The sequence below is a fragment of the Lucilia sericata genome, unplaced genomic scaffold, assembly GCF_015586225.1.
Source record: "Lucilia sericata isolate MDLA Ls3-8-SP2 unplaced genomic scaffold, ASM1558622v1 Contig003918F_arrow, whole genome shotgun sequence".
Taxonomy (NCBI): Eukaryota; Metazoa; Arthropoda; class Insecta; order Diptera; family Calliphoridae; genus Lucilia; species Lucilia sericata.
In genome coordinates this window covers 13,888-27,158 of record NW_023997080.1, presented here as the reverse complement: position 1 = coordinate 27,158, position 13,271 = coordinate 13,888, and the positions used below count along the sequence as shown (strand labels likewise).

The window sequence follows — 13,271 nt, the reverse complement described above, 5'->3', positions numbered from 1 at the left end:
GCTCGAAATCTCATAAGCACTAGACTACGGTATAGTATTAGATTGATTAATTGAGCGCAATATTCTGAAACGAATGATAAAAAACCCTTATGTAGTACTTATCGTACTACAAATATGGAATACAAATCTTGGTTTTGATATTTTTAAAATGAAATTTTGCTTATTAAAATTAGCTCCAAAAAAACGATTTCCAAAAGAAAGATGACTTCTAACTTTTTACAACATTATAGAAATCAACATGTAAAAGAATATCAGTGATTTAAGCAATTGAAATCGAACTAAAAAATCAAACAATTGAACTTTGATAAAAAGGTTTTAAAATAAATAAATTAAAATCATCGTTTTCGCCAATATCAATTATTGAAAATGCGGATTCGAAGATTCAAATATATAACTCAAGTCTAGAAAGTATATAAAAAAAACAAAAATAACAACTAAATATTAAGGATGTACCAATATGAATGGACTACTAAATAAATAGTTCCTACTTACTGACATGGTTCAAATTTCATCAAACCATTTAAAACATTTGACGTTAAAATTGACAGAGATGATGACGACTCAGAAGACGTATTTGAATTTCGAGGTTTTACGAAGAATTAAGTCAATATGTTTAACGAAAATCGACATGAAAATCGTTTTCAGCTATTTAAGCATTATCGTTAAAACTTTTATCAACATCGGATTATATTAAGCTTTTTATGTTTTATTTCAAAAATATAATTGAGCAATAAAGATTTTTTTGAGAAGGCGGCCAAAAATATATATATATTTTTTTATATTTTGAACTTCATGATCATAATTTCTAGGGAACAAAAGCGAACCAGAAATATCCTACATTATTTTACAGTCCGTACCGCCGTGTGCACCACATCAATTTTTGACCCAAGATCGGGTATTTTGAGCATATTTGATGAGAAAAATGTGTGTGTGTGTTTGTATTTTGGTATGACGTCTATATACAGATATCCGATTTTCTTGAAATTTTAACAGTATATCCTATACATATGCTGCAAGGAACTAAGTGTCACTAAATGACAATTTTCTACGAGTAACTTTAATATCAATATAAATATTTAGAACAAAAATGGCAGCAAAGAGCACCTTCCATATGAACTAAATAATAAATTCGTATATTTGAGAAAACAATAATAACTAGAGATCAAATTTTACCTCCCCTATGTGAATTAGCTCAGTCCTTTGATTAACAATTAATTAAAAAACGTGAGCAATAGTGGGCGGTAGGTACAAAGTATTCGGTGTGAATCGAAACTTACCTACTCATTTATGGCATCAGCAATTTTTATGAATGCTAGTTTTGCCGTTTTCTGCGCATCATAATTTTTGTGTAAAAAATTGCTTTAAACTATGGGCCTGTTCGGAATGCATCACTGCGCTCCATTTGATGTGCAGTACGTTTCGGCAATGCATCACAGAAATTATGATGCGCAGAAAACGGTTTGCATTCATAAAAATCGCTGATGCGATAAATGAGTAGGTAAGTACAGGTTTACACAGAGTACTTTTGTAATTTTAATATTTACTACATAGGGTAGGCACCTCACCCACTATTGCTAGTCCGCCAATCCAGAGTTTAAAGCAATTTTTAGAAAAAGAAAAGAAAAAACAGATGTTTGCCTTCAGAAATCTATCTTTTTAAGGCAAAGAAATTTAAAAATCTTATAAAATTGCCAAAAATAAGTTTTTTTTTGAGTATTTTCCATTTTTAGACTAAGAGCCTAATTTCGTAAATCCCTACGCCTTACTTCACCTATCAATTTTTATACCCTACACCACTTTAGTGGGGAGGGTATATTGGATTTGTGCTGATGTTTGTAACATACAAAAATATTCGTCCTAGACCCACCTTAAAGTATACCAATCGGCTTAGAATCGTTTTCTGAGTCGATTAAGCTATGTCCGTCCGTCCGTCCGTCTGGCTGGCTGTCCATGTAAACCTTGTGCGCAAGGTACAGGTCGCAATTTTCAAGATAATTGGATGAAATTTGACACGCACGTTTTATTTGACCAAGGACGAAGAAACAGAACCCCCCGAAAAGGGCTTCTGAGCTCATAATTATGTTAAATATACAGATATATCGATAAAATACGGCACAACTAAGTTTTTATAGAAGTCTTGGTGACCCTGCCAAATTTCATAAAGATCGGGCCCCATTTGACCCTAGCTCCCATACAAGTCCTCTTCAGAAAATTACTTGAATGTCCCAAATTAACTTATAAACACAAATATCGCGATGAAATTCAGCACAATAAAATATTATGTAAATATAAATATATTCACAAATTTTATCGGGCTTGGTCCATATTTGCCCCTAGTCCCCATATAAAGCCTCTTTTAGAAAATTAGTTTTTATCCATAAATTGCTTAAATGTATCGGAACAATGGAATATTGAAGATAAATGCTTATTATGAAAAATAAATCACATATAATATTCATAAATGGTGTAGGGTATCATATGGTCGGCCACGCCCGACTATACTTTCTTACTTGTTAAATTTGTATTTGTAAAACACTTCATTGTGACAGGTGATTGTTTGCGTTGAAACAAGTGAACAAGTTCCGTTATTTGTGGAAAATGTATAGAAAATGATATTTATAAAACGCATAACCTGAAAAATACACACTTGAAACTTCAAATCGAACACCTATTTTATTCAGGCGTTCGCTTTGAAATTTTATTGAATAAATTAATAAAATAAACTTTTTACGTGGAAATGTACATGTAACTCCTATCTTTATGGAAAGTTGTGGTATTGGAGCTACTCGACCTCGCACGGGAAAGGACGCAAATTGGTATGTATTTCTATTGATACTACAATGGAATTGCTTCTCTGAAATAAGAGCACTTATATCCATATACGAATTTTATCCAGATAGCTGAATGGCGAGTGAACAATTTTCATATAATTTGTATTCCATTGTATCGATAGAACTCGGCGACGGTGCTCCAATGTATCAATAAAGTTGGAATCCAGATTTCACCTAATACGCGATCGAGTAGCTCCGTATGTAGAAAATATAACATAAAATATTTCTGAAGGAAGATATTTTATGTTAATACATATGTCTAACACTAATACCATCAACCACAATGTATTTTACATGTTCCAATACAGTTTAATGCTTAAATAGCGGAAAAACTGGTCTTGTTCAAATTAACCAAAAAAAAACTTGATACAACAAAGGCATTTAAAAATCAAATTCGGCTTCAGCCGATTTTAGAAAATGTTGATTTTTAATTTTTTTCATGTCAAATATTTTTTTACATTATTTCAAAGATAACGTTTTTCTTCTAACGTCACTTGTCTTCAAAAATCAACCCTGTTCTCTTAAGCATAAAAGTACAACTCTTCAATTTAGTGCCTTTTTAAAACATAACTGTACTGTGCTATAATTTTCTCATGCTATAATAGTACTTAATTTTGCAACCGTGTAACCAAGCGTTGATGGTCACGATAATTTCTTTTGTTTTTTTCTAATGTTACATTAAGAAAATTTTTGTTAATTTATCAGAAAAACACGTAAAAAATGCAAAATAATAAACAAACTATAGATAAACAATATAAATAGATAACAATATAACGCGATAATCCAGCAACAACAGGGAAAACTAAACGGTGAGTGGATTTTCTGCTTAAATTTATTTTGAAGGCAAGCAGCGACGTCGACTTGTGTGTATTGAAATATAAGATGGTTGGAAAATGGCTGGAGGTTTTTTTATAATAAGAATTAATGTTATGGAAAAGTTCACCATAAAAGGCGGTAAATTTGTAGAAGCAATAAAAGTTTTTTTAAATGTAATAGGAAATTTACTTATGTATTATAATTTGTAAAGGTTTAATTAGATTTTAATATTTCATTTGTTGTTTTTCTTTTACAGCAGTGTCTCACACTCTTCCTGCCTGTCAGCCACCAACTTTTCATATTTATTTGTATATTGTGCAAAAGAAAAAACCTGTCATCGTAGTTATTTGTGTCATCTGTTAACAACACCTGCTTGGCAAAGCCCCCGTTTGACGTTACCAATCTCCTCCTTTCCTCCTCTCGTGCGTGTGTTTGTGTGGTAAGTGTGCTAAAACAGAATGACAGACTACAGCGATCTTGATCGCCAAATAGAGCAATTGAAACGCTGTGAGATTATAAAAGAAAATGAAGTCAAAGCCCTGTGTGCCAAGGCACGTGAAATACTGGTGGAGGAGGGCAATGTCCAGCGTGTAGACTCCCCCGTCACAGTGTGTGGTGATATTCATGGCCAGTTCTATGACCTCAAAGAGCTTTTCAAAGTGGGTGGCGATGTGCCGGAGAAAAATTACCTGTTATGGGAGATTTTGTGGATCGTGGCTATTACAGTGTCGAAACATTCTTACTACTGCTCGCTCTTAAAGTTCGCTATCCCGATCGCATAACACTGATACGCGGTAATCACGAATCTCGACAAATCACACAGGTCTATGGTTTCTACGATGAATGCCTGCGTAAGTATGGCTCCACAGCTGTTTGGCGCTATTGTACTGAATCTTCGATTATCTATCGTTGTCGGCCATTATTGATGGTAAAATATTTTGTGTCCATGGCGCTTATCGCCCTCCATACAGTATTTAGATCAAATTCGTACGATTGACCGTAAACAGGAAGTGCCACATGACGGTCCCATGTGTGATCTATTGTGGTCAGATCCAGAAGATCAAACTGGTTGGGGTGTTTTTCGCCTCGTGCGCTGGTTATCTATTTGGTGCCGATGTAGTCATGCAATTACCAGAACGAATGATATTGATATGATTTGTCGTGCCCATCAATTGGTTATGGAAGGCTTTAAATGGCATTTTGGTGAAGCAGTTTTAACGGTGTGGTCAGCTCCCAATTATTGTTATAGGTAAGTTTTATTTAGCTTTTTTATTTGTTAAAATACATTTCATTTACAATTTCGATTTAAATCAAACTAAAAATGTTTTGATTTCTTGTTATTTGTTTGTAGCAAGTAGAAATTTGTGAATAATTTTATTTCATAATTTTGTAATAATTTTCATCAAATAAGTAGTAGTAATAAATAGATTATGCACTTTCTTCTCTTGAATTCGCCCATGTAAAGATGATGCAACATATTTTTTTTATATTGCTCTCTTATCTATTTATACAAATATCTGTATTTCACAATATGCGAGAGCTTTTGCTAATTATATTATAACTCAAGTTTTCTTAAATGTAGTTAGATGTCCAGTAAATCTAAATCATGTTATTGTGAAACCATCGATTTTGATATAATTCGATGAAAATTGTATTGATGGAAAAACTTACACTTGAATACCATTTCTGATTAGAAACCTTGCTTTTACATAAGAATCGAAGTAAAAATACCTTAATAGAGCCTAGACAATTGCGCGGACTTCATCCAGCGATACTTCCTAATTCATATTGGAACCTATTCCTAGCTATTCTAGCATAAGCTGTAGAATTTGGTAAGGTATTGTCTCATTAATTGTAAAAGCTATAATTGAACAAAAAATACCGTTAACAGAGTTCTTAGACTGCTTTCCTGCAATGGCAAAGGTGTCCGGTAGCTTTGCCCTCAATAAGGCCGTAGATACCTACTTCGTAATCCAATCTACTATTACAGGACTGATTGATAGAGGTTTCAGTTCTTTTGCACAGTGGTACAGAATCATTTTTCATCCGTGTAGATAATTTTGTCAACTGTTTATCAATTCTATATCAGGTTTCCACTGGGATCGATCTTTTTGTCAAATTTCGTACTTTTTATTCTATTTTTTATAATATTGAACCTAGAAACGCAAAATGAAACACTCAGCATTATTGATTGAATGAAAATGTATTAAAGGGATGTTTTTGGTACTTTTTCGCCATTCAATTTATATATTTTTTTTATTTTCTAAATTATTGAACATAGAAACATCAAATCATACATATAGTATTCTAATGGAATGAAAATGTATAAACTTTTTTGTTCTTCAACTGGTACTTTTGCATATCAGAAATCATTCTGTTATTGTTGTTGTAACAGCTAAAACTATTCAATAATCTAGTTGGAGAGTTCTACATCAACGTCCAATGCCTAAAAATTGTGCTACTTCAACTGGATGTGTTCATAAATCCATTGGACAATGTAAAGTAGGGTTGGCTGAGCAATTGAATATGTGGTGGGTATCAAGTGGACTTTGACCACATGCTGTGCATTCATTGGTGAAGGCACGGTCTATGCGAGACCAGTATGCATTAAACCTGTTGCTCCATCCCGATCTTAGTTGTGGCAGAACTACTCTTGTTTTCCGTGGCAGGTTTTCTTCTGTGTCTGCTATGGGCGGTAGGCGAACTCCAAGTACGACGTTCATGCGGAATTTTAGTGTCTCTATGAATGTCGATCAAAGCTTCCATATACGAGGTCTGATCTATTGGATCATGCTCATAACTGCGTATGTTTTCCTCGTATATACGAAGATCCTTCCTGGCATGCTTCGGGGGAGCATCCAACTTCGATGACATCCCAGAAGAAACTGTTTAGTCAACATGACATTATGTTCCTTAACTGGGAGGACCTTGTTTCCTCGTTTAGATGATGTTCCGATGTTATTTGTAGGCAGCCCGTTACAGTCCTAAGGGCGGCATTTTGGCAGTTATGAATGTTTCATCACTGGATATCACTGAGCGAAGGTGACTGGAGCAGCATAATTCACCACTGACTGACCAATCGTTTTATATGTAGCTAACAAGGTTTCTGTATCCATACCCCAAGGGCTGCCGGCTAGCGCTTTGAGGACCTTGTTTCTATTTCGCAATTTGTGCATGATTGCAGTGGCGTGAGCTGAGGAAGTAGTTAGTTAGTTAGTTAGTTAGGTAGTTTTTAAGGAGGATGTACATATATACATCAAATCCGTAGAAATACACCTAGACCTCTATCGGGCTTGTTGTGCGCTCCTTAACCAGTGGTGGGAATCGAACCCACCACCTCCGGTCTACCAGACTAGAACACTAACCTACCGGAGGTAGTAAATACGTCGGAACTTGGACTCCATCGACCATGTTGCCAAGGGATAAGGGATACTTCCTTCGTCCAGGTGGTAAAAAGTGTTGCTGACTACTTCGCTGATGATAGTTGCAGTTTACGCGCAGTGAAGAACTGATGTATTTCATTGAGATAACCATTCATCAGAATGTATAAATCATCCCGGCCGTCGCCATGATAGTACAGTCGTCCCGCATAAGATATCACATCCAAGTTAGAGAGGTAGAAATTAAGCGATAACGGCGATAGTACACGTCCTCGTTTTACTCTACGGGGTCGGAGTGTTTTATCTCTAAATCTATAGGAAACGAATGAGGGCCACTTAGATAATTCACGATCCATCCTTTCGTGTTGTTGGGAATTGTGGATATCCTCGAAGAGTGTGGCATGACTGGCAGTTTGCGAAAACCATGCTGAAAGGAGCTGCTTAATAGGTGGCAGTACAGCTGGCATACACCTCAAGAGTCTACTCGACCGGTGATAGTATGGATATCGGCCTATATGATAATCCCTCAGTCGTGTCTTTCCCAGGTCTTAAAACGTAAATGACTCGACACTTTTTCCGAGCTTCGGGTATCACTGACATATTGAAAACAATTGTCAGATACACAACTCCCCCAACACAAGTTGCTTATTCTCATTTACCAACCTGCTGATTCCTAAGTTCAGCTGAGCATTCCCCGACAGCCGGTTCTACGTACCGGAATGAGCCGAATTATTCGGCTAAGGACTGTCAACCACAGCAACAACAATACAATTATTCTGTTGTAATGACATATGACATGATCTAGGTGTAGGTACGAACCTTGCCTAGCAAGTCCGTACTTTACATATTTAACAGAAAGAAGACCTTGGTAGATTAACGCGAAATATATCAACTGGATTTTCAAGGTACATAGTTGTGAAAACCTCGTTTTTATATCTATGAAGTACTGGAATGGTATCAAGAAATGGAGCGCATTTTTACTGTAGAATTCAGCTTAAGTAAGATTTTGGAGATAATGAGCAAATGGTCTTGGCTGATTTCATTAAACAAGGTTATTTATGTGATTTGAGTTAAGTATTCTTTAAATATCATTTAATGTTTTAAAAGAAAAGTTTAACGGTGAAATTAAGTTCAAAAAAGTAGAGCCATTGAACTAAGAGTTCTTTTGAGGAGTTAGAGCGCACAGATCAACTTAGGTTTTTAAAGTCTCTTTGTAGTAGTAAGAAAGAAGTCACGGAAGACATAATTGAAAAGAAATAAAGAGACTACAGAGAAGGAAAGCAGGAAGTAGCGAATGATAGTGATGTAATGAAAGAGGACAAGGTACATAAGCACTACGTTCCTGATTGTGTAATCGAAAGCAATTAGACAAACCAAAGAATGTATTTTATCATTCGAGATGAACGGTGGGGAGATTAGAAAAATATTTATTTCACAAAGTGAGAAGACATGTTTATTATGGTGTCTTATGTAGTTATGCTTATCTAGTAGTATCCATTCAAGGCCACAAAGACCTAGAGATTGTACAAGTGTGCTTATGTGATCAACTGTCATAAAATATTTCAAATATATGATTTTTAATGTTCGCCCATCATGATTCCTGCCAGTTCATCAGCAATCATATTGTCATAGGAAAATATTTGAATGTCTCGCCGTCCTATTTAAAGATTTCCAGACTTAGTCCTTTAGACCATATAAATCAAAATCGAACATCACTTAAACTATAGAGAAAAGAAAGACTCTATGTCTAAACAATCATGATAATTAAACAAATATGTATTTGAAAATTCCCTAAAAAATATTTATTTAATAAGTCGTTCTAATAAATTTAATTTAAAAACTAATTTGTTATCACAATTCTATTTACAGATGTGGAAATGTGGCAGCTATTTTAGAATTAAATGAGTACCTACACCGTGATTTTGTCATTTTTGAAGCAGCACCTCAAGAAAGTCGAGGTATACCATCTAAAAAGCCTCAGGCGGACTATTTCCTTTAAGTAACATCTGCACGACGATAGACAGTAAATACAAAAAAAAACACCATCATTAACAAACTTAAATCACAATGTCGACAAAATATCTAGAAATCTTAATAATTTAACATTAAGAAAACAATATTTTTGTGGAACTGTAAAAATTTTTACGAAAAAATACTTTTCAATTATTAAATAAACATACAAAAATATTCCACTAAAATAAATAAAATGACTTGAAAAAATATAAAAAAAAAAATTAAAAAAAAAACTAAAACATAAAATTTAACAAATAACTTTAAAAAAACTACAAAAACAGATTCTTTTAATAAATGTTAGTTATAGTTACCTAAGTATTAAGTTAGAACAACCACAACAACAACAACAACAAAAAAACAAATAAAAGAAAACAAACACATTTAATAAAAAAATACAATATAATTAAAAAAATAAAACAACAAAAAATAATTTAATTTTTAAAACAAAAAAATGTTTTGCTGCTTTTTAAAAAGAAGAAGAATAAAAGATTTTTTTTAAAAAAACAAAAATTTTTGCTTTAAATATATGATTTTGTATAATAAAACGAAATAAATATAAAAAAAAATCTATATAAAAATTACAAAACAAACAAAAATTGAAAAATAAAAACAAATATTTTATTTAATTTGGTGAATTTATAGGGAAAAGTTTTAAAATGTCTCCTGATTATTTTACAATTGAGGTTATAACACAGAAAAAATAAAAAAAAAAACTGCCGCATTCTTTAACAATTTAAAAAGGAATGTATTTTCTAAAACAAATTACAAAAAACACATTCTTAAAATAGACAAACAAACAGCTGAAATTGAAAACACAGAAATGGAAATTTTAAGTTAAAAAATAATTATTAAAATCATGATTTTGTTTAACAAATAAACAAAACTTAATAAATTTCTTCAATTTTTTTTTTAAATGCATTAATTAGTATTTAATTTATGCCTGCTGTTTATTTTAAATCCTTATTTCCTTTTTTATACTTTTTATAATTTCATTTAGTTCTTTTCCTATTTGCCTTTAATTAGTTTTCCTGTTTAGTTTAATGTATAAATAGTTGAAAAAAAAAACACACACATTTTTTAATAAAAAATACCATCAATCCACAAACAACCATTTTATAAATGCTTTACACTCATAATGAACATTAATATTATAATAATCTATTTTATAATTACAACAAATATCAATTCTAAGTTGTTTATTCTGTTAAAAAAAAATGTACAATTTCTTTAATTTATCAGGGTTTTTTTGTAAAGAAAAACACTACACATAAAAAGAAAAACAATAAGAAAAAAACTAAAAGAGAGAAAAAAATAAAGAATATTAATATTCAACAAAACTGTATTTTTAATTAAATACTATCGAGCTCTAATAACATCTAACTTAGTCCCAGAATGCCGGACATATCCCTTAATGAGATGGAGGACTCTATTGCCAAGTTGGGTTCCTCACTTGCCGACACTTTCTTCGGCATACCACTTTCAACCTGCAAACGCTCTATACGTGAAAAACTATAAGAGCTTGCGCAATGCAGATGGTCGACTGAGGCCACCTGCAGGCAGGCGAGGATCATATGGCGTGGTAATGAGGTTGCTAGATTAGATTCGTACCTTCATAAAGATGACAGGGAAAGGATGGTAAAACCATCCATTTGTCACTATTGTAGGTTGATATTCGAAAGAATCTGTGACATCATAAACCAATTATGGAATAATAGATTGGGTTGCAAAATATCAAAGGCCTTGTGGGCAACACTTGATATGGGTGCTACAAAAAAAAAAACTTTCTTGACTGGATAAACGCAGTCTGAGTATGCTAACGGGCCATTGATCAGTTAGGGCCTTTGTCAGTAGGTGGGACAGTAATACTAATACCGAACTATTGCAGATTATGCGATGATGAGGAGGAATTAGAGACGATTGAACATATAATTTGCCACTGCCATAGAATACAAAATATTAGGCTGAAATGGCTAGGGAATAGGTTAATTGACGAACTGGGAAAAATTACGGGACTTAACCCTCGCAGTCTTCTAGGGAATTAGTCACTTCTTCGGGTTTTATAGGGGTACATAGAGTTTCTCTCTCATTTCTTTCTTTCTTTGGGGTACTGACTTGATAAATATTTCGGCTTGAGAATAAACCTGTTTCCATTCATCTATCCTCTCTATTTATTTTCTTTCTTCCATGTTTTCTTATAGTGTTTTTGTTTCTCTGTCTTTGGATTTTCACTCTTGGAAGGGATTCACAATGGAAGTGCACCTTTTTATGGTGCATAACCCTTCTTAACCTAAACCAAAGGCAGTCGTAATACCAAGAGTACAACTTTACTCGGGTACAAAAGGTTCCTTTGCCCATAAGAGATTAATAGAGAGAAAAAGAAAAATAGATAGTGGGAGAGTATAGAAGTGTAGTCATGAGTATTAAAGATACATATATAAAAATATATATTGCACTAAAAAACTACACTTAGAAGATTAGAGCAAATTATAAATTCACACCCATTTCAACAAGTTTGAATTTATTCGTTCTGACTGAACGTTTGACGCATCAAATGTTTGAAAAAGAGTTGTTTCTAGGTCCGGATAATTACACAAAAGATGAGTTAAGGTTTTGTCTTCGTCCTTGTTTATGGTTTCTAAATTTGTAGTGGTCAGAGATATCTGATATCAGAGCGCCTAATAGATACGAGGACACAGCGCTGTAGCGATTGAGCATCGATCTTGACATCCAGCTTTTGTATTTAACTGGGGACGAAAGAGTATTTAGACAGAATTTTTCAAGGTCGCCTCGTTTCTGGAGAGCTTTTTATATTACTGTAGAAGTCTCTTCACACTTTACGTTTCGCATTCCAAACCAGGGGCCGTATTAGATTTCTTGTTCGGCATCTTGTTCTTATTCACGAATCCATTCATGAATCCAGGCAGTTTAGATGCCATGTTACTACTTAGAAGCATGAAGCATGATATGAACAAGTTTAACTTGTTTTTATCAAAAATATTACCTGAACAGTTATTTATTGAACTTAGCCATTATGGATCCAATATCTTGGAAGAGGATTTGCTTCTTCCTAGAGTTAGTTCTTTAGAATTTCAATCGGTGTTCCTGAGGGATGTAATATCAGGAACAACATTGCTCTTGAGAAGTTTGACTCTAGTTTCGACGAAATCCTGGCAATTACAGAGAATATCATCCAGCGGTCCACTGTTCTCTCTGCATGATTTAAGCATTCGTCTGAATCCGTTAGTCAAATTTTGTATAGAATACACAACCTTAATAAACAGACGCATAATATAACTAACTTTGGTATTGAGAGGCTTTCCTCCAACGTTCCGCTTGGCAACGATCACCTATCTAGGACCAATTTCTTACAGTTTGTGTACAACCATCAAATATGTCCAGTAAACATTGTAAACGGTTTAGGTGAAGTTGCTTAAAGAACCACTCTGATGTAAGTGCCTCCCCGTATCTTAAATGCGTTTCGATCGGAAGAATGTACTGTCATCTTTCTAAAGCATTTTTCGATGTAGTACTCATGGCACCACTCTGAACTTTCTGTAGTGATATTATGTTACAGGCTTCGTCCATAGCAGTCCACCTGATTATATGAATGTAAGTTTGAATTGGTCGAATTACGCTGACCGCATTTCGAGCCTAATTAACTTCTATATAACGTCAAACTTCGATATACTTTGTTGGATCTATCTTCTACGTGGCATTTCCATTATAGTTTACGTCCAAGGATTAAGCCTAGATATTTTACCATGTCTAAGAACGTAACTCAGATTTCCATGTTTGGGAATAAATGCTACCTGCCATCTAAGCGGAGTATATGCATTTTTATCTAATAAAATGTTTGAGAATATCAGCCTTAGTTTTTAAACCTCCGAATAATTTATTATGTTTTGGTATTAATTGTAGTAAACAAATCGACGGAAATAGACTCTTCGAAATTGCCTTAAACAATTAATTATTTTAACTGCATGTGAATTAAATAATTCTTTAAATTTACTATTGTTTTGTTAGCATTATTAAAAGTCAAGCGATAATATTAAATTTAATTAATTAATGTTCATCTGTTTAGTTCATATTTAGTTTTATTACTTTGTGAAAAAATCGATTGTTTATTTAAAGATTATATTTTTATTAATATATTCTCAGACAATTAAATATGATCTTAGAAAAGAGAAGTAAAAAATTTGTTAATTATACATTTTTTGATTTTAAAAATTGA

General features: G+C 33.3%; 1 protein-coding gene across 1 annotated transcript; it reads left to right on the top strand.

Moving 5' to 3' along the window:
* The first annotated feature begins 3,443 nt into the window (after window positions 1-3,443).
* Window positions 3,444-9,173, top strand: LOC119615043 (serine/threonine-protein phosphatase 4 catalytic subunit-like). The gene is given in 8 exon segments (XM_037971126.1): window positions 3,444-3,640; window positions 3,904-4,337; window positions 4,340-4,537; window positions 4,540-4,596; window positions 4,599-4,726; window positions 4,728-4,773; window positions 4,776-4,896; window positions 8,897-9,173. Coding segments are annotated over 7 exon segments (912 nt in total). The 5' UTR covers window positions 3,444-3,640; window positions 3,904-4,105; the 3' UTR covers window positions 9,027-9,173.
* The last annotated feature ends 4,098 nt before the right edge of the window (window positions 9,174-13,271 follow it).